The 23,267-nt window shown below is 41.7% G+C and overlaps 1 protein-coding gene across 1 annotated transcript in view; it reads right to left on the bottom strand.

Moving 5' to 3' along the window:
- The window catches only part of col22a1 (collagen type XXII alpha 1 chain), a 266,647-nt gene that overhangs the window by 9,817 nt on the left and 233,563 nt on the right, over positions 1 to 23,267 (bottom strand). The window contains exons 50-61 of the mRNA XM_033019945.1: positions 21,955 to 22,008; positions 16,570 to 16,623; positions 16,256 to 16,309; positions 15,854 to 15,898; positions 13,723 to 13,776; positions 12,384 to 12,437; positions 10,009 to 10,062; positions 9,118 to 9,189; positions 8,150 to 8,185; positions 7,967 to 8,011; positions 4,577 to 4,756; positions 3,032 to 3,098 (exon numbers count right to left, since the gene is read on the bottom strand). Of these exons, the coding sequence (XP_032875836.1) occupies positions 3,032 to 3,098; positions 4,577 to 4,756; positions 7,967 to 8,011; positions 8,150 to 8,185; positions 9,118 to 9,189; positions 10,009 to 10,062; positions 12,384 to 12,437; positions 13,723 to 13,776; positions 15,854 to 15,898; positions 16,256 to 16,309; positions 16,570 to 16,623; positions 21,955 to 22,008 (769 nt within the window). The remainder of the gene's footprint in view (positions 1 to 3,031; positions 3,099 to 4,576; positions 4,757 to 7,966; positions 8,012 to 8,149; positions 8,186 to 9,117; positions 9,190 to 10,008; positions 10,063 to 12,383; positions 12,438 to 13,722; positions 13,777 to 15,853; positions 15,899 to 16,255; positions 16,310 to 16,569; positions 16,624 to 21,954; positions 22,009 to 23,267) is intronic.

Raw genomic sequence — 23,267 nt, 5'->3', positions numbered from 1 at the left:
ATGGTAGGCAAGACCATGGAATTGACTATGTTAGCTGTATCAGCTACCAAACAGTTATTCGAAACCCTGGGATTGTCTTACATCCAGATAAATCTAAGTTGAAGCCATCCACTATCATGGACTACTTGGGTTTCACAATTAATTCAGTCTACGTGACTGTAACATTGCCAAGAGACAAAATAGTTGAATTGGCACAATCATGCAACAATTTAATGGTCAACAAACTACCAACTACTCGACAAGTAACAGAGTAATTGGGAAAATGGTAGCAGCATTTCCGGCTACATAATTCGGACCTTTGCACCAAAAACGACATACAGGTCATTATGATCGTGTCATGAAGTTACCCACTGAAGCAATATCAGAACTACAGTGGTGGGCAAAAAACGTTTGGCATAGTTTCAGCCTATTATCATCACTAACCCTACGTCAGTTATCCAAACAGATGCCAGTGCTCAAGGCTGGGGAGCAACTAACTCTATATCCAGCACAAGTAGTAGATGGACTAACCCAGAGTCATCGTTACCACTTACACTGGGCATTAATTATCTAGAGATGTTGGGTGACTTTTATGGTTTAAAAGCATATACATAAATATGCATCACTTGCATGTACGGTTACAAATAGATAATACTACGGTGGTGGCCTACATTAACCATATGGGCGGCATAAAATCGGTATCATGCGACAAGTTGGTCAACACAATTTGGCAATGGTGTGTCCAAAGACATATTTGGCTATCAGCAACTTACCTGCCAGGTAAGCTAAATACAGTGGCAGACACCAGGTCACGTAAATTTAATGACAACATCGAATGGATGTTAAAACCCCCCCAAAAAAATTCGCAAATGTTATCAAGCAATGTGGCACGCCAGATATCGATTTATTTGCATCAAGGCTAAATCACCAGGTACCTATGTATGTCGCTTGGGAACCAGACCCTGAGGCAGCAGCGGTAGATGCATTCGCGCTGGATTGGGGAAATTCTTCTTCTATGCATTTCCTTCCTTCTGCCTCATCAGTTGGGGACTACGCACAATACAAATGGACTCTGCTTCAGGTATTTTGATAGTACCCGACTGGCCAACACAGCCATGGTTCCCAATACTCCATGACATGGTTGTTGAAGCTCCGATGGTATTCCCCAGTGACCCAGAGTTATTAACACCCAGTGTCGGGCACAAGCCACCCGTGCCATGAAAAAATCAAACTCCTGGGTTGCAGATTCTGCACAAACCACTTCTGGGACTGGGATTATCATAACAAACCGTCAACACCATGTCAGCATCCCTCCGAACATCCACTAAAAAACAGCACTTGTCCAGCATCAAAAAATGGGAGAAGTACTGCTTGGATACAGGGATCACCTACTCAACCGCTACAGTTACCAACGTACTGGAATTCCTGGCGAACCTTCACCACGATGAAGGACGCAGCTACAGAGCCATCAACACAGCTAGAAGTGCCCTGCCTGTCTATTTAAAACCAGCTCCAGGACAACAGGCCATGGGGTCGCAACCACTGGTGGTCAAACTAATGAAGGGTATTTACAACTCTAACACCTAGACCAAGGTACACCCATACATGGGATGTCAGTGTGGTCCTGACATACCTCAGGGGATGGCCACCAGCCAGATCCCTCAACCTGGAACAATCTATGCTCAAAACACTCATGTTGATGGCACTTGTATCTGCACAGAGGGTCCAGTCACTACACCTATTGCAACTGGACAGCATGCTCACAGCTCCAGACCAGATCTCTGTCGTTATCCAGGGAATGATCAAACAGAGCAGACCAGGAACACCTAATCCAGTCGTGGAATTCCGGGCTTACCCACCAGAAACACGGTTATGTGCCATGACCCTACTATCCTACATAGACACAACCAAAATATTCGAGGGAGATGAAAAGCCTTGTGGGTCAGTCATAAAAAACCTTATGGTCGGGTGACGAGCCAAACCATTTCGAGATGGCTCAAGCAGGTGCTAAAAGCTGCTGGGATAAAAACTAACATGTACAAATTTCATTCCACCAGGGCAGCATCCACGTCGACGGCTAAAAGAATGGACGTGCCTATAGACCACATCCTGGCTACAGCAGGATGGTGGGGGGTAAGACCGTTCAGAAATTTTATAATAAGCCGTTGGCAAAACCTGTTTTATTTGCAGGAAAGATTTTAGAGACTGCAAATATTTAATTTAAGCCCAGGGGAGCAATTTAATTTCTTTGTTGTTATTGTTAAAAAACACCATTGTGTTTTTCTACAAACAGATTCATTGGTTGATTACGATAACACACTTCCTCCCTCAAAGACTTCGGCAGTGATGTAGTAATAACTGTTACACGGTTTGAAATCACAGAGCTTTGAAATCTTCACGGAATCACTCACGTGACTCCGAAGTAAAATAGTAAGATTAAACGAGAACTTACCAGTTTGAAGTTTGATCTGTATTTAATGAGGAGTTACGATGAGGGATTACGTGCCCTCCGCTCCCACCCTCAATAATATAGGTCAAATTCATAAACTGATGTCTCCTTGTCTTTACTATGTTTACTTCAATAACTGTGTCTATCTGTGATTCCACACCGCTGCTTTGAAGTATGCCGCGCATGCATGCTGAGCGGGTTCTTCACGTAATCCCCCATCGTAACTCCTCATAAAATACAGATCAAACTTCAAACTGGTAAGTTCTCGTTTAATCTTACTATTTTACATTATAACTGTACCTTAAGAATTCTGTTATCTCTAAATCCACGTTCAGTCTAAACCTCAGAAAAGCACTCACATTGCTAGTGGTTATTTTTAATATTGTTTTGTTCCTATGTGCTCTAAAATTATCAATTTACGCTAAATGACAGGATTGTCTTGCATCCAAAAGTTTAGGAAATTGAGAGTGCCCAAACACATTTACTGTAGTTAATGAAATAAAACATTTAATCTTATTGCTCTAAGCTAGATAAAAAGTTGGCTCCATGCCTATATTCTTAAATAAGTGGAGCACAACAATTCTAGAAATATGTATAACCTACCATCAAGTTGTTTTGACAGCTCTTCTCTTATAAGTCTTCTCAATTGTTCTGATGATGGTGGTTCACCCTAGGGGAAGCAATAACCAGGTGTGTATGTAAGTCAGAGTCAGAGCCAGAGTCTAGTAATAGAGGTGATATGTTTCTTGCCACCTGACAGGACATTAGGGAAGAAATTATACAGAAAAGTGAATATCTAAATTCCTTCCTTGTTCTCATTGCACGGATCTTGCTGCTGGAGGTTTGATCTCACAAAATGTTTCTTAATTTTACAAAATTATCAAGCCTAAATTCTATGTACTTATAAAACTCTGATCTTGGATGTGTGTGTATATTTGTGTGTGTGTGTGTGTGTGTGTGTGTGTGTGTGTGTGTGTGTGTGTGTGTGTGTGTGTGTGTGTGTGTGTGTGTGTGTGTGTGTGTGTGTGTGTGTGTGTGATGTTCGTCTGCGTTTAACATCTCCTCGAAAACACGATGCGCAAATTGTGACATTTTTACATATTCTGATAGAGATTTATGCCATGATGTAAAAAATCGCCTTATCTGAAAATTTGATGCATTACAAATGTGCAGAAACTTGGAAAAAATAACTGCTTTTTCCCTGCGCTTAGCCCTGTGCTTAGCCCTGCTTGCAACATTGTTGCTATTCAGGTACACTTTGCTCGCCCTAGCAAGTGCAAATGCATTTTTTTTTCAGTTTAAAAATGAGGGAGGCTGAATAAGGTGAAATGAGCAGCCTCTGCGCGGTTGTCGGCTATGGGTGAGTGTGGGAATATTGCGTTGGGTGGAATGGGTTGTGTTGGAGAAAGGGGAACGGGTTGCGTTGGGGGAACCAGGCCTCCCGTGGGGGCAATGAGTGATTGCTGGAATATTGCGTTGGGGATCGGGTTGCGCTGGGGGCCAGGCCTCCCATGTGAGGGACCCAACGGGTCCCACTTGGTCTAGTAGAAAATAAAAATTGAAAATACCTATATTCTATCTTGAGATTATGCTGGTGGGGGTCATACAAAGCTAGGTAGGGACCAGAGCTTTGTTACTGCTTATAGATTTAATCAACATATAACAGAAAACATATATAACAGAAGAACATTGCCAGAACTGGAAGGTTGTAGCTATAAGGAAGTATGCAATATTATGTTGTTTATTTTGGAATAGAAGTGGCTGCAAGGAGACTTAACGGAAGTGTCTGAAACATAAATGTAATGTAAATAGATTTCATATAAATAGTGGAGATATGTAGTGGATTTTTCACCCAATGGGTAGAAAGGATCTTGAAGTAACTGCTTAAAATGGTGGTAGTGGCAGAAACTCTCATCACTTTCAAAAGCACTTCGACATATACTTGAGGAGCTGCTGCAAATTAATCTGTTTTCCACAGGCACAGGTAGAATGGGCCGAATGACTTACTATGGCATCATGAATTTCTATAATTCTACTCTAATGTTAATGCATTAGCCTCCAAAGTGGTTTCAGTTCCGATTTTTCATTCCTTGACACTCACGTCATTACTTTGGTAACCAGGTTGATCATCACAATTCAACCACTTACTCTTTCCCCAGGTAAGCCAGGTGAACCTGATTGGCCTGGTGATCCAACTGGACCTCGTTCTCCGGAATGACCCAATGGACCCATTATCCCAGTATGTCCTTTTATGCCTGGGATGCCTGGATCACCATCTCGTCCTTTCTCTCCCTGGATTCCTTTTTCACCTTGAAAACCCCGGTCACCCTGCCCAAAAGAAAAAAAAAACCATAATGAAGCAATAGTAATACGAAAAAAAGCATATTTTAACAAAAAATAATAATCTTGCTGTCGCACCTTTTGTCATTCCCTTTGTGATTTTTATTTTCAAAAATACCCATTCAATAAATATTTTGCCAATAGGTCTTAGTGAACTGAGCCCTGGTGTTCAGCAAAATGGTTGCTAGGTCTACGCTTGGTCTCACTGATGTAAAGGAGGCTACATCGGGAACACCGGATGCAGGGTAGAGATTAGAGGAAGTGCACATACACTTCTGTCTTTCCTGGAAGGACTGCTGGAGTTCCTGGATGGATGTGAGGAAAGAAGTATAGGGACAGGTGTTATATCTCCTACAGTTGCAGGGGAAAGTACCTGTGGAGGGGATGGTTTGTGTGGGAACGCATGAGTAAACCAAGGAGTTGTGAAGGGAGTAGTCGCTGTGGAAGATAGAAAGGGATGGGGATGGGAAGATATGACTGGTACTGGGATCGCGTTGGAGATGGCAGAAATGTTGGAGGATGATGCGTTGGATGTGGATGCTGATGGAGTGAAAGATGAACACTGGAGGAACTCTATCCTTGTTCTGTCAGTAGGGAGGGGGAGTGAGAGCAGAATTATGAGACAGAGGAGACCGGGTGAGCGATCCGTCTACGGTAGCAGGGGGTAAATCACGTTTACTAAAGAAAGATAACATATTGGATGGCCTCATTTTGCTGAACACCTGCACTCAACCAAATGTAGATTTGGCGGCCGTTTTGCTGAACACTTGCACTTGCTCTACCAAGTCTTGATGGATCTCCTGGTTGCTAACCATTTTAACTCCCCCTCCCCTGACTCTGACCTTTCTGACCTGGGCTTCTTTCAATGCCAGAGTGAGGTTAAACACAAACTGGACGACCAGCACCTCATATTCCACTTGGGTAGCTTACAAGCCAACAGTATGAGCATTGAATTGTCTAGTTTTAGGTAACTTACCAGACCACCCCCTTACTTCTTCCCCCCACCTCTTTTCCCTGTACTCCACCTAGATTAGCACCCATTTCCCCCCCTTCCCCCACCAACATTCCTTCAATTCTGCCCATCCTCTCTTCCAGATTTCTTCCCCCTCCACCATAATCAGATTTAAGAAAGGCCTCGGGCCAAAACACTACCTATCCATGTTCTTCAGAGATGCTGCCTGACCAGATAAATTACACTGGCATCCTGTGACTTTTTTTTTGTAATCCAGCATGTACGGTTCCTTGTTCCTACAATAGGATTTACAGATGCTTGTACATCACATCTATATACTTTTAAAACTGTGTGTGTGTGTGTGTGTGTGTGTGTGCGTGTGTGTGTGTGTGTGTGTGTGTGTGTGTGTGTGTGTGTGTGTGTGTGTGTGTGTGTGTGTGTGGGTCATTTTGCCTTTGAAACGTATCTCCTCGAAAACCAGATGCCGATATGGGGACATTTGTACATATTTCAGTAGAGATTTTCCTTGTGATTTTAGAAATCCACTCCTCTGTATATTTGGTACATTATTTTCCTGACCTTTTTTATTAACATTGTTGACCAATCTGACCTTTTTAAAAATCTGACCGCTGCCCAGCTGCTGATGTTACAATAACAGTAACATATTTACATCTTCTGGTAGAAATTTCCCTATATTTCAGTAGAGATTTTCCTTGTGATTTCAAAAATCCAATCCTCTATAAATTTGGTTAATTATTTCCCGAGATATTTACTAAAATGTATCACCAAACTGACATTTAAAACATATATAATGGTTGCCCAGCTGCTGACATCACAATGCCTTTCCTCGTGGCCCCGCCCCTCCTCCCCCCCTCCCTCCCCACTCTGGATTAATGCAGCTGCAGTCAATGCGCATCCGCAGTTTTCCACGAGGTACATTAGCCCACCCACGTTCAAAAGGCGCAGAAAGAACGAGAAAGTTCTGCAGCAAAGATCCTACAGCTCTGCTCCGCTATAGGATCTTTGTTCTGCAGATCGCGAGGTCAGCGGCGCTCACGCGCTGAAGAAGTTTTCTCGCTTCCCGTGCAGCTCATGAAGCCACACCGCCCCCCCTCCCCCGCCCGCTCATTCCAGCTGTGGGTTTCCAGAGTCAGGACGGTTCTTTCTCTCTCTGCTTTTCGCAGACCATTCACTCGCCCGGCTCTCCTCCACTTCCCCCCCCCCCTCCTCTTCTTACCTCCTTCCCTCTCCTCCCTCCTACTTTCCCCTCTCCTCTCTACCTGTCACAGGGGACGACCTCCTCTCTGTGTTCGTGTCGGCGGCCCGAACGTCTGTAACACTGACGGAAACCACGATCGGCTGGTCGTTCACTGATTTTGGCAGTCCTCAGCAAAGAGCTTATAGGATCTTTGGTCCTCAGATCGCTCTGGGCTCGCTCGGGCCCCCGTGACCTACCGCCCCGCTGCACTCGTCTCTCTCTCTCTCTCTCTCTCCCCCTCCTCTCTCTCTTCCCATCTCCCCCCTCTCTCTCTCCCCTCCCTCTCTCTCTCTCCCCCCCTCTCTCTCTCCCCTACTCCCCCACCCTCCCCCCCCCCATCCACCCTCCCTCTCCTCCTCCCCTCCACCCCCTCTCCCTCAGTCTCTTGCCCTTCTGTCTCTGCCCCTCTCTCTCTGTCTCTCCCCCTTCTCTCTCTGCCCTCACTCTCTACCCCCCCCACCCCCTCTCTAGACGCGCCTGTGAGTTGGGGGCTATGGGTCAGTGGATAGGGCAGTTATGGGGTAAAAGGAGCTAATTAATAATATTAATATCATATCAAGGGGGGTTGTTAGCGTGTGTGCCGGGGGGAGGGGTAGTTAGTGTGTGTGTGAGGGTGGTTAGTGTGTGTGACGCAGCATCCTGCCCCCCCCCTCCTCCCCTGCAACCGCACGTTGGGGGGGACAGACCCAACGGGTCTGCACTTGTTTTCCTTAAAACTGAACTGAATACTATTTTGATTACTTGAGGAATAAATATATAAACCAACATAATACTGTCAGTGAAAGCAAACAAACTTCTGGCTTATGATAATTGCTCTTTTGGGGTTGGCTTTGTCTAGGGAATAGAAATAACACTGCATCTTCACATTGACCTTTGTACATTTTTGCCTTGTTTGATGAGACTGTTTTTATATCATCATTTTAATTGATTTGATGAGCACTTAGAAAGCCATAAAAAGATTATTTATCTTCAGAACTGCATAACTCACCCGTTCTCCTTTGGACCCCGGATCACTAGCTTTGCCTGGTGATCCCTGTTTTATAAAAAGTAAAGCATAAATGAAAGTGCAAAGAAATGTAGTTTATTGTTTACTTCTGTATAAGATAAATAGCCACCATAAAGGGTTGATTCCTATTAAAGCATGAAAATAAATTCAATGGGTATTACTTACTGTCTTGCCTGGAACTCCTCTCTCTCCCGCAATTCCCTGTTCATTAAAATATATAATTAGTATGTATAATAAAAGCAGGATAGGAGATGAGAAGAGAAAAAAAATGGTTTGAGAACTTAAAAAAAAAAATGGCAAGGCTAAGTCTAAATTTTAGGGGCATTAAGCAAATCATATATTCACAGTCCTAATCTGGACAAATGAAATTAGTTCAGATGGGTAAAATGGAATAAGCATGAAAGGGCCCATTTGTGTTCTGTACAACTCTAGGACTCTGAGGCCATACAGCTTTTCATGGCTATTTTGATAGTCAATCTCATTACTCCTATCCCAACAGTTTGTCACATTAAAAAAAAATCTGTACATATTAAGAGTAAGGAATTATTTAAAGTGACCATGAATAAAAATATTGATTTATGACGTGTAGTTTGACCCAAGTAAAAAAGGACAATGAAATCTGCATGATTTAAAATACATCATGTGATACAGCTAAGGCAAATAGTATGTGGGTCTTTATTATTAAAATAGAGTGAAGATATTTGGTTCTTGCTGAGACTACACCTGGAGTATTCTATATAGTTTCTATCTCCTTATCCAAAATATGATATTCTTGACTTAGAGAGGGTGCTGGTGACATTCACTAGACAGAGTAATGTCAAGGATGACAGGTTTGTTGTGCAAGGAGATATTGAGTAGACTTTGTCTATTTTCTAGAGTTTAGAAGAATGACAGATCTCATTGAAGCTGCAATGAGGAGACATTTCATGTCACCTCCCTTGGATAACTCTGTAGTCTGAGTCAATATGTTCATTTGAAACAAGAGATTTCTGGATCATAATAGATTGTAAGACCAAAAGATCGATAAATGGCAGAATAAGCTTGATAGGCCAGATGGTCCATTTCTCCCCTTTCTTATGTTGTTAATAACATCATGCCAGTTTTGAGAATGGAATAAGACAAATGATACTCACACGAGGTCCTGGTAATCCCAAAATCCCTGGAAAGCCTGGATCTCCATTTGATCCTTTTGGACCTTTAGGTCCCTAAAATTCAAAGTAATTGCAGATGAAATATATGACGTTTAAACTCGAAAATATGACAACATCAAATATGTCATTCATTCAATACAAGATTTTTTAAACTTGAGAAAGTTCTTTATGTTGCCATATTTTATAACATTAATGAGAAAAGGACACTAATTTCCTAAATCTTAGCTTCCTCACAAAAGTATTTGCTTTTAACTTTTTCACAGTTTTCTTCTCTTTTCTGGGAAGGTGTTTCTTTTCAACAAGTGTTAATGTTAATATTAATGACTTCATATTCACATTGACTGAATGAAAATAAACAATAGACATATGCATATATATCAAATGGACATGGGAAATTTCTACCTATGTATCCAAGGAAACATTATCGACAAAAATAGTTTAATTGCCAAGTCAATTTAGCTACCAGAGACTAGACAAAATCATACCCGTGTCAAACTCTGGCATTCATGAAGTCATCAAAAATTGAATGTACATTAAATTAACAATAATAATGCTCACAATAAAGAAACAAAATAAATAAAGGATTACTTGCATAATGCCCAATCCTCTCATGTACAAACATTCATTCTTTTGAATAATGTCTTTGACACAGTTGTATCCCAAATCTTCATTATTTTTTTCTTGTTTAGAAGTAACATTACAAGTCTCAATGGTCTGGTCTGCAGTTAGTGAATCTTAATCAATTGTTGCAGCTCCTGAATTTTACAATTCTGAGGATTCCTCTTGTTATCAATCACCTCTCTCCCCACTTAAACGTTTTGATGTTTGCTTCCGCACATTTTTAATTTTTTTACAATTAACCATGAGACTTACCGGCAGACCAGGTTCACCAGGCTTTCCCTCAGGCCCAGGAGCACCATTTCTACCCTGTAATGAAATGCATATTCTTTTAATGAGGGTCGTGTCATTGTGGAAATAAAGACCGTCAGTATTTTTCGCCACATGATCCAACTACTTTTAGCTTACCCTTGTACCTATTCCCATGCTTTGAAGTATTCTTATTTTTTAATCAACTTCTGTAAGCAATTCCTTTGGACTTCAGTTCTGATAATAGCTTTGCTAGTAAATTAGTAATCTCATTTTTATATGGATAAAATGTGAGTTTTTCCTTTCATGCATAATTCAACCAGTGAAATGTGTGGAGCATTAATCTTTCTAAGGCATTGGAACAGTAAGTACAAAGTGGTTAACGATTTCAAAGCACTGGCATGCCAAAGGTCTAACTTTTTGCTATATCCCTATAGATCTGTCGATTACAGAGTAAGAAGTAAGTGATGAGGTAGAGGACAAATATTCTGCATTCCGTATAAGGGATGTAGAGACAATCTGAGGGAGACGCTTTTCACCCAGAGAGTGGCGAGTACGCTGATAGAGGTGCCTGAGAGAATGGTGGTAGCAGTCATGGTCAGTATTTAAGAAGAGTCTGGATGAACACTTGAAGTTCATGCGTTAAGTGGTGGAAGACGGTATTAATATGCTTATCTTGGACCATTCTGTATCACTCTATGATTCATGACTACTGTTATGGGTAATAAGGAAGTGGTTTCGCTGCCAAGACCCAAGGACAAGAGCTTCATAATTTAAAGAACGGATTCATCTTCTAAAACTGTTATTCATTCATGCATATGCCAGCTTGTGAAATGGAAGGAACACATTTTAAATGATAATAACTTTTCATAAAGATTCAATGAAGTGTGAAAGAAAAATTATACCCATGGACATGGATATTAAACTAGCTGACTGGACTGGTTTATATAAAATACCACTGAAAAAAGTATATTTATTTATTGTTTTGAATACATTGAATGATTCTTACACATTCTGCAATTTCTACCAGTTTATAATGACTAAAACATTCAAGATCTTAATCTTAAATAGAAAATATCTGAAATTGTTGAACTTAAAAAGTGACACAGACATGAAAATGTATAAAACTCCCTAAATAACTTGAGCAAAAAGCAAAACACAAATTGCTGGAGGAACTCAGTGGGGTCAGGCAGCATCTGTGGGGGGAATGGACAGATAACCTTTCTGGTTGGGGCCCTTCTTCAGACTGATCCATTGTCATCTGTCAGTTTTCTCCAATTATGCTGCCTGACCCATTGAGTTCCTCCTGAAGTTTGTTTTTTGATCACAAATCCAGCATCTGCAGTTCCATGTTTCTCCTTCAATAGCTTTTTTTTTTCCCATATGCAAATTTTAAAATGGTTACCTACATTGTACTGTTTAATTTGGGGCGGCACAGTGGCGCAACAGTAGAGTTGCTGCCTTACAGCGCCAGAGACCTGGGTTCGATCCTGACTATGGGTGCTTTCTATACGGAGTTTGTACAATCTCCCTGTGACCATGTAGATTTCTTCCCACATTCCAAAGACGTACATGTTGGTAGGTTTATTGGCTTTGGTAAGTTGTAAAACTGTCCCTATTGCGTGTAGGTTAGTGTACAGGGTGATTGCTGGTCAGCGCAAAGGGACCAAATGGCGTGTTTCTGCACTGTACCTCTAAAGTCTAATGCTGACCATCCTGTCATACATCAGTCATTTAGCAATCATCAGTCATGGAATTCAGAATAGAAGTTGGGACAGCATGTTACAGTTGTACAAGATGCTGGAATATTGTGTTCAGTTTTGGTCACCCTGCTATAGGAAAGATGCTATTAAGCTGGAAAGAGTGCAGGGAAGATTTACAAGGACATTGTCAGGTCCCAAGGGCCTGAGCTATAAGGAGAGGATGGGCTGGCTAGGACTTTGTTCCATGGAGTGCAGGAGGATGAGGGGTGATCTTATACATGATCATGAGAGGAATAGATTGGGTCTTTTTTCAGAGTAAGGGAATTAAGACTAGCGGGCCAAACTTATTCACGCAGAGGGTGGTAGGTATATGGAATGAGCTGCCAGAGGAAGTAGTCAAGGTTGGTACAATAACAACACAAAAGATATTTAGATAGGCACATAAAAAGGAAGGCTTTAGAGGGATACAATATGTGCCAAATATGGGCAAATTGGAGCAACTTAAATGGGCATCTTGGTCAGCGTGGATGAGTTGGGTCGAGGGTCAACTTTGTATGGTGCACGACTCAATGTAAAAGTGCTTTGTGTTACATTCAAGTCCAGTTAATGTCAATTCGAGCAAATAGTGAAGACATTCTGAGGCTCTAGGCCACGGGCAATGTAATGCTTATATCTTACCTGATTACCTCTTAAACCAGGAGGACCTTGAGGTCCTATAGGTCCCTGTTCACCCTGAAAATAAAGTGTTCCAGTGTAAGATAAATTCATAAAATAAATACATTATTATGAAGACTTTGATTGAATTATACAATAGTTATTGTGGTAATGCTCTAGATTAGTATTCTGTGATCCAGATAGCCCAGATAGCCCATTTGCTGAGGATTCTTAAAGCCAATTTGCAGAATTTACCTTTCCTGCATTAATTTAGATTGGCATACCAACCCACTGTGGTACAATGCCAACTTGATTTACTGATTTTGATCGTGCCTCTGTCTAAAAAAAGTAGATGTGGACGTAAAGGTTGACTTGAGCTCATAATATTTACTGGCATTCTAGAGAATTACTAAAACTAAAAAAAAAAGTTTTGGTTCTAAGTAATTTGGAGATTCCATTTTCTTTATTCTGTTTTGGAAGTTCTTTAAGTCTTTAATCAAGAAATATTGCTCGAAAGGTTGTTTTTTTTTCTTCGAAACTATAAATGCTTTTATGCAAATAATGCTATAGGGCCTCTAGAAGTGTAAGGGAACCAAGTGATGCAGATGAGGCTACACTGAAATACTTGAATTGGTTGTGGTATTGGATAGGGTTACTGAGATTACTTCTCCCCAAACATTTTTAATGGGTAGAGTTTCTGAGGTTATCAGCACTTGTGCACTAATTCTTCTTAAATAGTGAGGTTACATTTGTTATCCTCCATATATAATTTTGAAAAAAGATAACCAATGCTCCTGGTGTTTCCATGACTACTATTTAAGTACACAGATTTATCAAGGCCTGGGAATTTATTGACTCTCTATCGCATTAATTTCTCTGGTTTTGTTTTTCACATACCAATATCCTTTAGTTTCTCCTTTTCATTAGACTCTTGGTACTAATATTTCTCAGACATTTATCACAAAATACACAGAAAAGGTGGCAAGATCAATCTAATGTTCAAATAAAATTATGAATCAATTTACTGATTGGCATTTTTGACAGCCATACTTTATCTTAAATGATGTTGTCTTTCAAAGCGAAAGAACCATTCATGTTTTTAGTTACTTCCTCTTCAAAATTTGTTAAATTGCATGCAGTATATGTACATGATACTGAAAATACAAGGAAGCTGCATGTGATAACGTGTGATGAAACTATGTATTGTAACATGAAAGAAAATAATCAAACACCGAGTGAAATAGAATGCACATGACAATGGTACACAGAATGTGGTCAAATTCACAAGATCATTATTTCTCAAGATATATTAGCATATCTTTAATTCAATTTATGAAAGCTTAAATTATGTTTGAAAACTTACATCGTTTCCTGGTTTACCTGGTAGACCTGGCGGTCCAACCATTCCTGTTTCACCCTAAAACAAAAGAAATGAGCAATAAAGGGCCCCTGTATAACCTTATTATTTTTGTAATATAATATTGGTAACATTTGGGCTCGGGATATTGATCTAGACAGAAGTGTATTTCAACACCACTACTACATACTCCTATTACATTGATAGGGTAGGTTTAGGATAGATTTAGAGGGTTATTGGCCGAGCGTGGGTAAGTGGGACGTGTAGATGGGGCATATTGGTCGGCATGGGCAAGCTGGGCCGAAAGGCCTGTTTTCCTGTTGTATAACTCTATAACTATGATTCTATTGCAATTCTTGCTATTGAGGGAGTGCAGCGTAGGTTTACAAGGTTAATTCCAGGATGGTGGGACTGTCATGCTGAGAGAATGGAACAGCTGGGCTTGTACACTCTGGAGTTTAGAAGGATGAGAGGGCTTCTCATTTAAACATATAAGATTGTTAAGGGTTTGGACACGCTAACGGCAGGAAACATGTTCCCAATGTTGGGGGAGTCCAGAACCAGGGGCCACAGTTTAAGAATAAGGAGTAAACCATTTAGAATGGAGACGAGGACACACTTTTTCTCACAGAGAGTTGTGAGTCTGTGGAATTCTCTGCCTCAGGTGGAGGCAGGTTCTCTGGATGCTTTCAAGAGAGAGCTAGATAGGGCTCTTAAAAATAGCGGAGTCAGGGGATATGGGGAGAAGGCAGGATCGGGGTACTGATTGGGGATGATCAGCCATGATCACATTGAATGGCGGTGCTGGCTCGAAGGGCCGAATGGCCTACTCCTGCACCTATTGTCTATTGTCTATGACATTAAATTAATAGTAATCTATATGACAAAAGCAGATTCCAAGTCAGAAATATTAGTTAATGACAATTAATTGCCAAAAAATCTGTGAACTGATCTTACCTATTTTGTATTGAATATATTTCCCCTGGCTTCGCAAATGTGGCAATAAGGATTCTAAATTTACTTGAGCAAAGCTCAAACTCTTGTTAAGATCATAAAGGGAGGTCTGATGACTACATAATGGCCTAACTATTGCAAGAGATATCAGAAAATAAGTAATTTTAAATATTCATAGTACACCTCCTGAGAGAGTTCTCCAAAGGGATCAGATCTACAATACAATACAATAAAAATGTATTGTCATTTGAACCTCAAAAGAAGTTCAAACTAAATTTGGTTTCTGCAATCATACAACAAGAAAAGAACCAAGACACACAGTCAACACAGTTTACACAAACATCCATCACAGTGAATCTCCTTCTCACTGTGATGGAAGGCAAAGTCTTGTCTCTCCCCTGTTCCATTCTTCTCCCGATGTTAAAGCCTCCGACGGGTGATGGCAGGTCCCGCGGCCATTAACTAATCTATTTACTAATGCAATCACATTATGTACATGAGACATATCAAGCTTCCTTCTGACAGATTTTTTTATTCCTTTGTTTTGAAAACTGTATTGAAACTTCTCCATCCATTGTTTGATCTTAAAAATATAGTGTTGGATATGTGGACATTGAGATGTATAATTGCAGCTGATTCCAATCTGTACTCTTTGCAAATATAAACAGATATCCTTTCTTCAAGTCATTTCATCAGTAAACTTGCCTTAATAATGAAACTTGGTGCACTTAATGGGAATTGACTGCCAAATAGACATCTACCCATGTAATTTATTAACCATTTGCCAATCCATTTTCAAGAAAGATTTTTAACCTGATTCATTTGCCATAAATGTTGTCTTGGTTTAATGACTATTACCATTGTGTTCTGCTTTTGAATCAAATTTCCAGCATCTGCTGTACTTTTCCAAACCATTTTAACTAATTGCTATTTTTCCCATGACTTTCAAGCCTGAGGAATGGTAATGAGTCGAATACTTTTTTAAGAACCAAATAATATCTAGTCTTAATCGTGGCTCAACAAGAACATGAACCTTGGATTAAATGTTTCCTTCAAGAACACCATTTCATCAAAGGTTCAGCAGCTATTCTAAGGGTGATACAAGATTTTATATTAAATTAATATATCTCCATTTCTCCATATTTCAACATTCTGGTTTTTAAAATGTATTTCTGGTACTCACTCTCGGACCGATTGAACCATTTGCACCACGAAGGCCTTTAAACCCCTATGTAAAAAAGGTATAAAATCAACAGGTTAGATAAATATTTATCATGTTAAAATCTTGCTCTTCATAATAAGGCCTTTTAAATTTTTTATTGCTTTCTTTGTGCCAGGGCATAGGTGATGGCCGAGAACATATTGGCATTCTTGTGCCCTGAACTGGCAGAATGATAATGGCAAAAAATATGATTGCTTTCAGCCATTATAATCATATAATTGAATATGCATTAAATTATATGCCTGGCTAAATCAAAGCAGAAGATCTTAACTCAATTTTTAACACACCCCAATATAAATAATTAACACTATGTCTCTAATACATTGCAATGGTCTGAGTTAAAATTAATAATACAATACTTACTGGGATTCCTCGGAGTCCATTCCTGCCCGAAGGTCCAGGATTACCTGGTCTGCCCTAAAACATTGAAGTATAGACTGTAGAATATTGTTCCATGACATAAAAAGTTTTAAAACATTCCTGGTTTATATTAGGCATTATATAAAACAGTGAAGGAAACTTTGCTTTCTAATTCCAAATATGTGAATAGATGTTGGCTACGATCAGAAATTTATTTTAATGATTTATATATGCACGACTTTGCTCGATTATAGTACGGGAATATAACATTTGTAATCTGGACTAAGATGGAGTAGGATAACGGTTTTCTTTCTTACCGGCTCTCCTGCAGGTCCAGATTTCCCATCTATTCCATCCTTTCCTGCGAGTCCCTAAATATTTAAAAAAGACGATTTGTTGACTTTAACCCATTTCAAGAAGCAGTGCTTCACTTCCATCTAGAACATGTTCCAAGTAACATTGCATAGGCCTAGTGCTCTCTACCCCTTAGTGGGGATTGCTGTATGAGGGCTCACTGTGAACATTTTATATAAGGCAATTGGGAAGGAAGTTGGCAAAATGAATGGGGAAAAACATTGCAGCTCCACCCTCAATCAGATCATAATCTGGCTTCCAGAAATTGCTAGTAAAGCGGATAAACACACGGTAATTCATATTCAATAGCATCTACCATTATTTGTCCAGTCCTTCAATCTGTCCAAATCAATGTGACCTTCTCTGCCTCACACTCCCACCTCAGCATTGTATCATCCACAAGCTTGTACATTTAATTTCTTCATCCAAATCATTAAAATATATTGCAAATATCTGGGGTCCCAGAACTGATTCCAGTGGTATTACAGAAGCCAGTGTCTGTCACTTAGAAAAAATGTTTATTACAGTTCTTTGTTATCTGCCAGCCGGCCAGTTCTCTATCAGCACCATACTCCCAATCCCATGCGCTTTAATGTTACATGGTAATCTTTTGTGCAGTACCTTATTGAAATCTGCTTAAAAATCAAAATATACTACATCCACAGGTTCTCCTTCAAATATTTCACAAGATACTTTAAAACAAAATGAAGTCGATTTCCGAAGCATGAACTCGTTTAAATAAATATGTTGTCACTATCAATCCCATCAATCTACAGTACACTGCCGCTCTATCTTTTACAATGGACTCTTGCATTTTTCCCACCACCAATTCCCATTTTCCCTTCACCATTTATTTAAATATTGAGGTTACATTAATCTATCCTCCAATTTGTTGGAATCATTCCAGAATCTAAGGAATGTTGATGATCACTAATGTATGCACAATTTCTAGAGCCACTTCCCCAAGTACTCTGCAATGCACATAAGAGCATATTTATAATTATATTTAGAACAGAGAAATATATCTGAATGATAAATGAATTAATTGGACAAATGGAAATAAATGGATGGGATGTGATTAGCCATTACATCAACCAAGATGACTGAGGTCAAAACTAAATATTCTAGGAAAACAGTTTGGATAGACAAAGTGGAAAAGGAAGATTATCTATACTATTACTAAAGCTCTCATCTCGGCCACTTCCGGCCTGTGTTGTAAATAATTCTGCGTAAAAATGCTACCATATATTGCTAGGATTTTTTCGCCACCTTAATCACTGTTCTCCTCTGCTCCAAGTGCCCCAAGTTTTGTTCAGAGCGGTGAAATATTAGAAAAGTTCAAAAAAAATCGTGTGATGAGCAGCCTGTCATCATGAAGGTAATGCCCCTTCTGGCACCCGCTGTCCAGCGGGAAGAATAAAGCTGAAGTGGACTGCGAGCGGGGGCTGTGTTCTGTGTTCTGTGTTCTGCATGCGGGAAATGTATTCTGTGTTCTGGATCTGCAAGCGGGGGCCAACATCACCCCCTCCCACATACACCCCCTCACACAGACACCCCCTTCCCTACCCCTACAAACCCCAACCCCCCACACCCTCCTTTCCCTACAACCCCCCCTTCACCCCCCCACACACTCTCTCCCCTACATCCTCCTCACACCCCCCTCCCCCACACCGCAAAACACTCACCCCCACCCCAAACCCCCACCACCCCTCCCCCCCCTCCCTCCCACACCATCCCACCCCCTCACCTAAACCCCCCTCCCCCACACTGCCCTCCCCTACATCCCTTTCCCCTACACCCCCCTCCACAAAACCCCCCTCCCCAACACCCGCCCTCCGCTACCCACGCCCCACCAAAACAACCCCCATCCCTACAACCCCCTACCATACACCCTCCCCCTCCTCCCCACCATCCCCTCCCACACCCCACCCCCTCCCCCACTCACACAACCCCCTCTACCCCCACCACCCCGTATCCCACCAGTGAGTCCACAAGCCGTAGCTGAGTGAATTGAGAGTCTACAAGCCGTGGCTGACTGAACTGTGATTCCACAAGCTGTGGCTGACTGAACTGTGAGTCCACAAGCCGTGGCTGAATGAACTGTGAGTCCACGAGCCGTGGCTGACTGAACTGTGAGTCCACAAGCTGTGGCTGTGTGAACTGTGAGTCCACAAGCCATGGCTGAGTGAACTGTGAGTCCACAAGCCGTGGCTGAGTGAACCGTGAGTCCACAAGCCGTAGTTGAGTAAACTGTGAGTCAACAAGCCATGGCTGAGTGAACTGTGCGTCCACAGGCTGTGGCTGACTGAACTGTGAGTCCACAAGCCATGGCTGACTGAACTGTGAGTCAACAAGCCATGGCTGGCTGAACTGTGAGTCCACAAGCTGTGGCTGGCTGAACTATGAGTCCACACGCCGTGGCTGACTGAACTGTGAGTCCACAAGCCGTGGCTGACTGAACTGTGAGTCCACAAGCCGTGGCTGGCTGAACTGTGAGTCCACAACATGTGGCTCACTGAACTGTCAGTCCACAAGCCGTAGCTGAGTGAACGGTGAGTCCACAAGCCATGGCTGACTGAGCTGTGAGTCCACAAGCCGTGGTTGACTGATTTGTGAGTCCACAAGCCATGGCGGACTGAACTGTGAGTCCAAAAGCCGTGAGTGAGTGAATTGTGAGTCCAGAAGGCTCAGCACCCCCACCCACACACCCCCATACCCCTCCCCTCGCAAAACACACCCCCCAGAAGCAGGCCATGGCAGTGGCAGGCTATGGCAGCAGTAGGCCACAGCAACGCTTAACCCCCACCTGCCCCCGCCTGAAGTCGTTCCCCTCCTCCAGCTACAGAACGCTCCTACTGGCCCCCACCTGAAGCCTCCCCGTCCCCAGCTGCAGGACTTGCCCAAGAATCCATTCGGCCCACAATGTCCATGCTAACCCTATGGAAACCAGTCTGCCCACAACACCCATACTAGCCCTCCAGACCCCCCCCCCCCCCTTACTGGCCACCACCTGAAGCTGTCCCCCCTCCCCGGTTGCAGGATGCTCCCCCCTCCCCCAACGGCCCCCAACAGCCCCGTCTGAAGCCGTGCCCCTCCCCAGTCTGCAGGACACGGCCCCCACCAGCTCCTGACAGCCTCCGCCAGAAGCCGACCCCCTCCCCCAGCTGCAGAACACAACGAGAGATGCAACAAGAAAGAATGGACTGAATAAATCTCTTTAACATTTAAATTGTTGTTATATTTTAAAATGTATTCACATTTTAATCTTTAAATCCCTTTCCCACTTGGCGTGTCCGTCAGCTGCACCTGCTCAGTAATACCTGTGTGTTCTACGTCATAATGGAAACCCAATGGGAGGGAATGGCTGCGCCGCTAAGAGTGGATGGGGTGGGGTGGGGGGGGGGGGGGGGGATGGAGTGCGTGCTTGTGGGGGGGGGGGGAGGAAGGACAAGGGGTGCAGTGGGGAGGGGGGAGGGGAGGAGAGGGGATCAGGGGCATCAGAAAGGGAACCCTTCAGCCGCGCCTGCGCAGTTGGGGGCTATGTGTGAGTGGTGGAATATTGGAATTTGTGGAGAGGTGAAATATTGTGTTGGGGTCCAGCCCTGCCATGTGAGAATGGGGCCCAATGGGTCCCACTTAGTCTAGTTAATCCTAATAGTAAAGAATGGGATGCCGACAAGAAAGTGAAAGAATCATAATTCCGAAAATGCTAGAGGAGGATAGAACCAATGGAAAGGTGGTTAGCATGAACTCAGTGTGCCGAAGGGCCCGTTTCCATGCTGTATCTCTTAAAGTTAAAATTAAACAAATACTTTGTATTTTTCTTTATATGGAACTCAAAAATCTCCCATAAACAGGGTGCACAATAGGGTGAATGATGAGCTGAATGGAATTAGTAATGAGTTCACTGCAAAATGTATGAAGCCATTTCTCCTCATCCCTGAAATTGATAACCCATATTCTGGGATTGTAACTCCTGATTTGACATACCCCAGCCATTGGAAAACATTGCACTATTAGAATTTTATATGTTTCAATGAGATTGATAATATTGGCTAAATAAATATGTCACAAAATGGAGAATCTCTGCAGTTGCAAAGCCTGCTTGTTATCTTTCTGTAAAAAGCTGCAGGGCCATGAGTCTCATGGCTCCAGGGTGTCTGGACCCTGGGAGGAAGTAAGTATAAGGTGATATCCAGATGTCCTCTCTATTGTTAATATGTATGAGGGTTTTGCAGAAAGAGCTGCGCAGGGTTGCAAATGCATGATCAGGATTAGTTATAGAATGGGGTGTTGTAAAGTATTGTTAATTATGTTTGTGCTGTTATCTTGTGATTGGCCAAAGTATGGAGCCTTGTTCAAATTGATTATGCCACATGGGGAAATGTTTCTTTACTTTGGTGAACTGTCTTCCAACTAGAACCATCTGTGGAAACAATGTAACCAGTGATTTGGGTTTGTGATTGGGCTAGGGAAGGGTCAATAAATGTATTATATGATCTTTGTTTGTGATTGGCTTGTAGGGGTTGCCCCCCCCCCCATATAGTTTCGCGCCACGGGTCCGATACAGTATAAAAGAGAGGCACCACATGGATCGGAGTCGATCTTCTGGAAGGGCACTTGGGACTGTGTTGACTGTCTGAAGGTGTCTATTTGCACGAGGCCGAAGGGCTTGGATGAATCGAGACAAGGGTCGGACCCACGGTGTTGGGTAGGTATCGTATAGGAATATTGTTTATGTTAGTGAGAATAAAGAATTAGTTGATCCAGTGCTTGACTCAGTGTTTTACTGAACTAGACTAAGGGGATATGCTGTCGAGAGCATAAATACAAGATCACCTTTCATTCTGTCAAACACAAATTTATTAAAGCCATACATAATTTGTCTTTACAGGTCAAACCCCTCATTATAAGAAATAATTTGATAAACCATCCTAGCTTTCCTTTCAATGTAAATATATCCTTACTTAATCAGGGAAATTAAGTACTCACCATTCAGTCTTCAGTATTTACCCTTTCATCCAAGTGGAATGCCATGGTATATCATGGTTTGATATCATGTTGTTGTTTTTTACAGATTTGCTTCAAATCAGCTGTTAAACCATGTCAGATCCACTCATACATAAAATATATTGGTACTTGCGGACTGTAACTACCAGAAATGTAATTGAAATACCAAACAAACTCATAAATAAATTCCTGTGAAACCCAATGAGATTACAGTGTAAAGATGTGAGTGTCTCCAAAGACAATCCGTATTCCTATCCTTTATGTTAAACACAGTATTCCCAATATTTTCATGTAATATTGGAGTGAACCAAAACAGAATGTAGAGGCAGATTACTTACAGGCAGTCCTAACAATCCTGGAGGTCCTTGATTTCCTGGAACACCTTCCTTTCCCTGAAAATATCCATAGGTTCAACTATTACCAATTCCATTCTGACAGCAGTCGCTCAATAAATTATGTGTTTAATTGCATTCTACTATAGATGCCCACGCTTCAAACATGTTAAATCCTTTATTTAAAGCTTCCAGAAATATTTACTGAACCACCAGCACCGATGAGTAGCTGCTATGTTTCCAATATTATCGCCAAGTAAGACACAAAGTGCTGGAGCTAACAATGGTCTATTCTACATTTTCCTTGATCCTTATCTTTTTTGATTTCTTACACTTTCTTATCACTCCCCTGACCCTCAGTCTGAAGAAGGGTCTCGACCCGAAACATCACGCATTCCTTCTATCCAGAGATGTTGCCTGTCCCACCGAGTTACTCCAGCATTTTGTGTCTATCTTCGCTGAGGTAACTCAACAGGTCAGGCAGCATCTCTGGAAAACATGGATAGCTGATGTTTCAGGTCAGGATCTTGAGTTTGAAGAAGGGTCCAGACCTGAAATGCCATCTATACATGTTCTTCAGAGATGTTGCCTGATTCACTGATATACTCCAGCAGTTTGTGTTTTTTGGGGGGTAAACCAACATCTGCAGTTCCTTGTGTCTCCATATTATTTCCAAGAAATTTGTCCACTTACACCTCTGTTACACATAAATCATGCTTAAACGCCATTTAACATGACTCTAAATGCAACGGTGACCATTTCAAGTGTAATCTCAATGACATGGTGCTGGGTATTTATAGCACAATCATAGCTGCCATTAGTTGAAGTGCCTTCTGACTCAAGGACTGCCTAATGAATATATGCAAGTCACAGCCATTTCCATTTTAATGACTGACAAGATTGACTGATGCTCTAAACAATCAAAATAATTGGATCAAAACAAAAGTTGCAAAACTTTGTACAAAACATTTTGAAATCAATAGCAAGCTGATTACTCCACGTCCATAAAATAAGTCTGATGGTATCAAAATCCTTTCTTGTGTAAGTCATCTATTGATCTATATAATTCATTGTTTGGAAGATGGCAACCTGTCTTTGGGAGGCAAAAATAAACCTGCTGCTATTAACTGAGGTGTGGCAATTAAGAAGTAACAGACTCTTGTAGCATCTCCCAAAAGAACCATCCACACAGGATTGTATTCAAACAAATCAGGAATGGAATTAGGGTATTAGGGTAGATGGCCATGAGCCTGCTCAGTCATTTAATAATATTATGGCTGATCTGACTGCAACTTTAGCTCTACATTTCCACCAGCCCT

The sequence above is a fragment of the Amblyraja radiata genome, chromosome 4, assembly GCF_010909765.2.
Source record: "Amblyraja radiata isolate CabotCenter1 chromosome 4, sAmbRad1.1.pri, whole genome shotgun sequence".
NCBI classification, from domain to species: Eukaryota; Metazoa; Chordata; class Chondrichthyes; order Rajiformes; family Rajidae; genus Amblyraja; species Amblyraja radiata.
The sequence above is the reverse complement of the archived record's forward strand: the minus strand, read 5'-3'. Positions and strand labels throughout refer to the sequence as shown.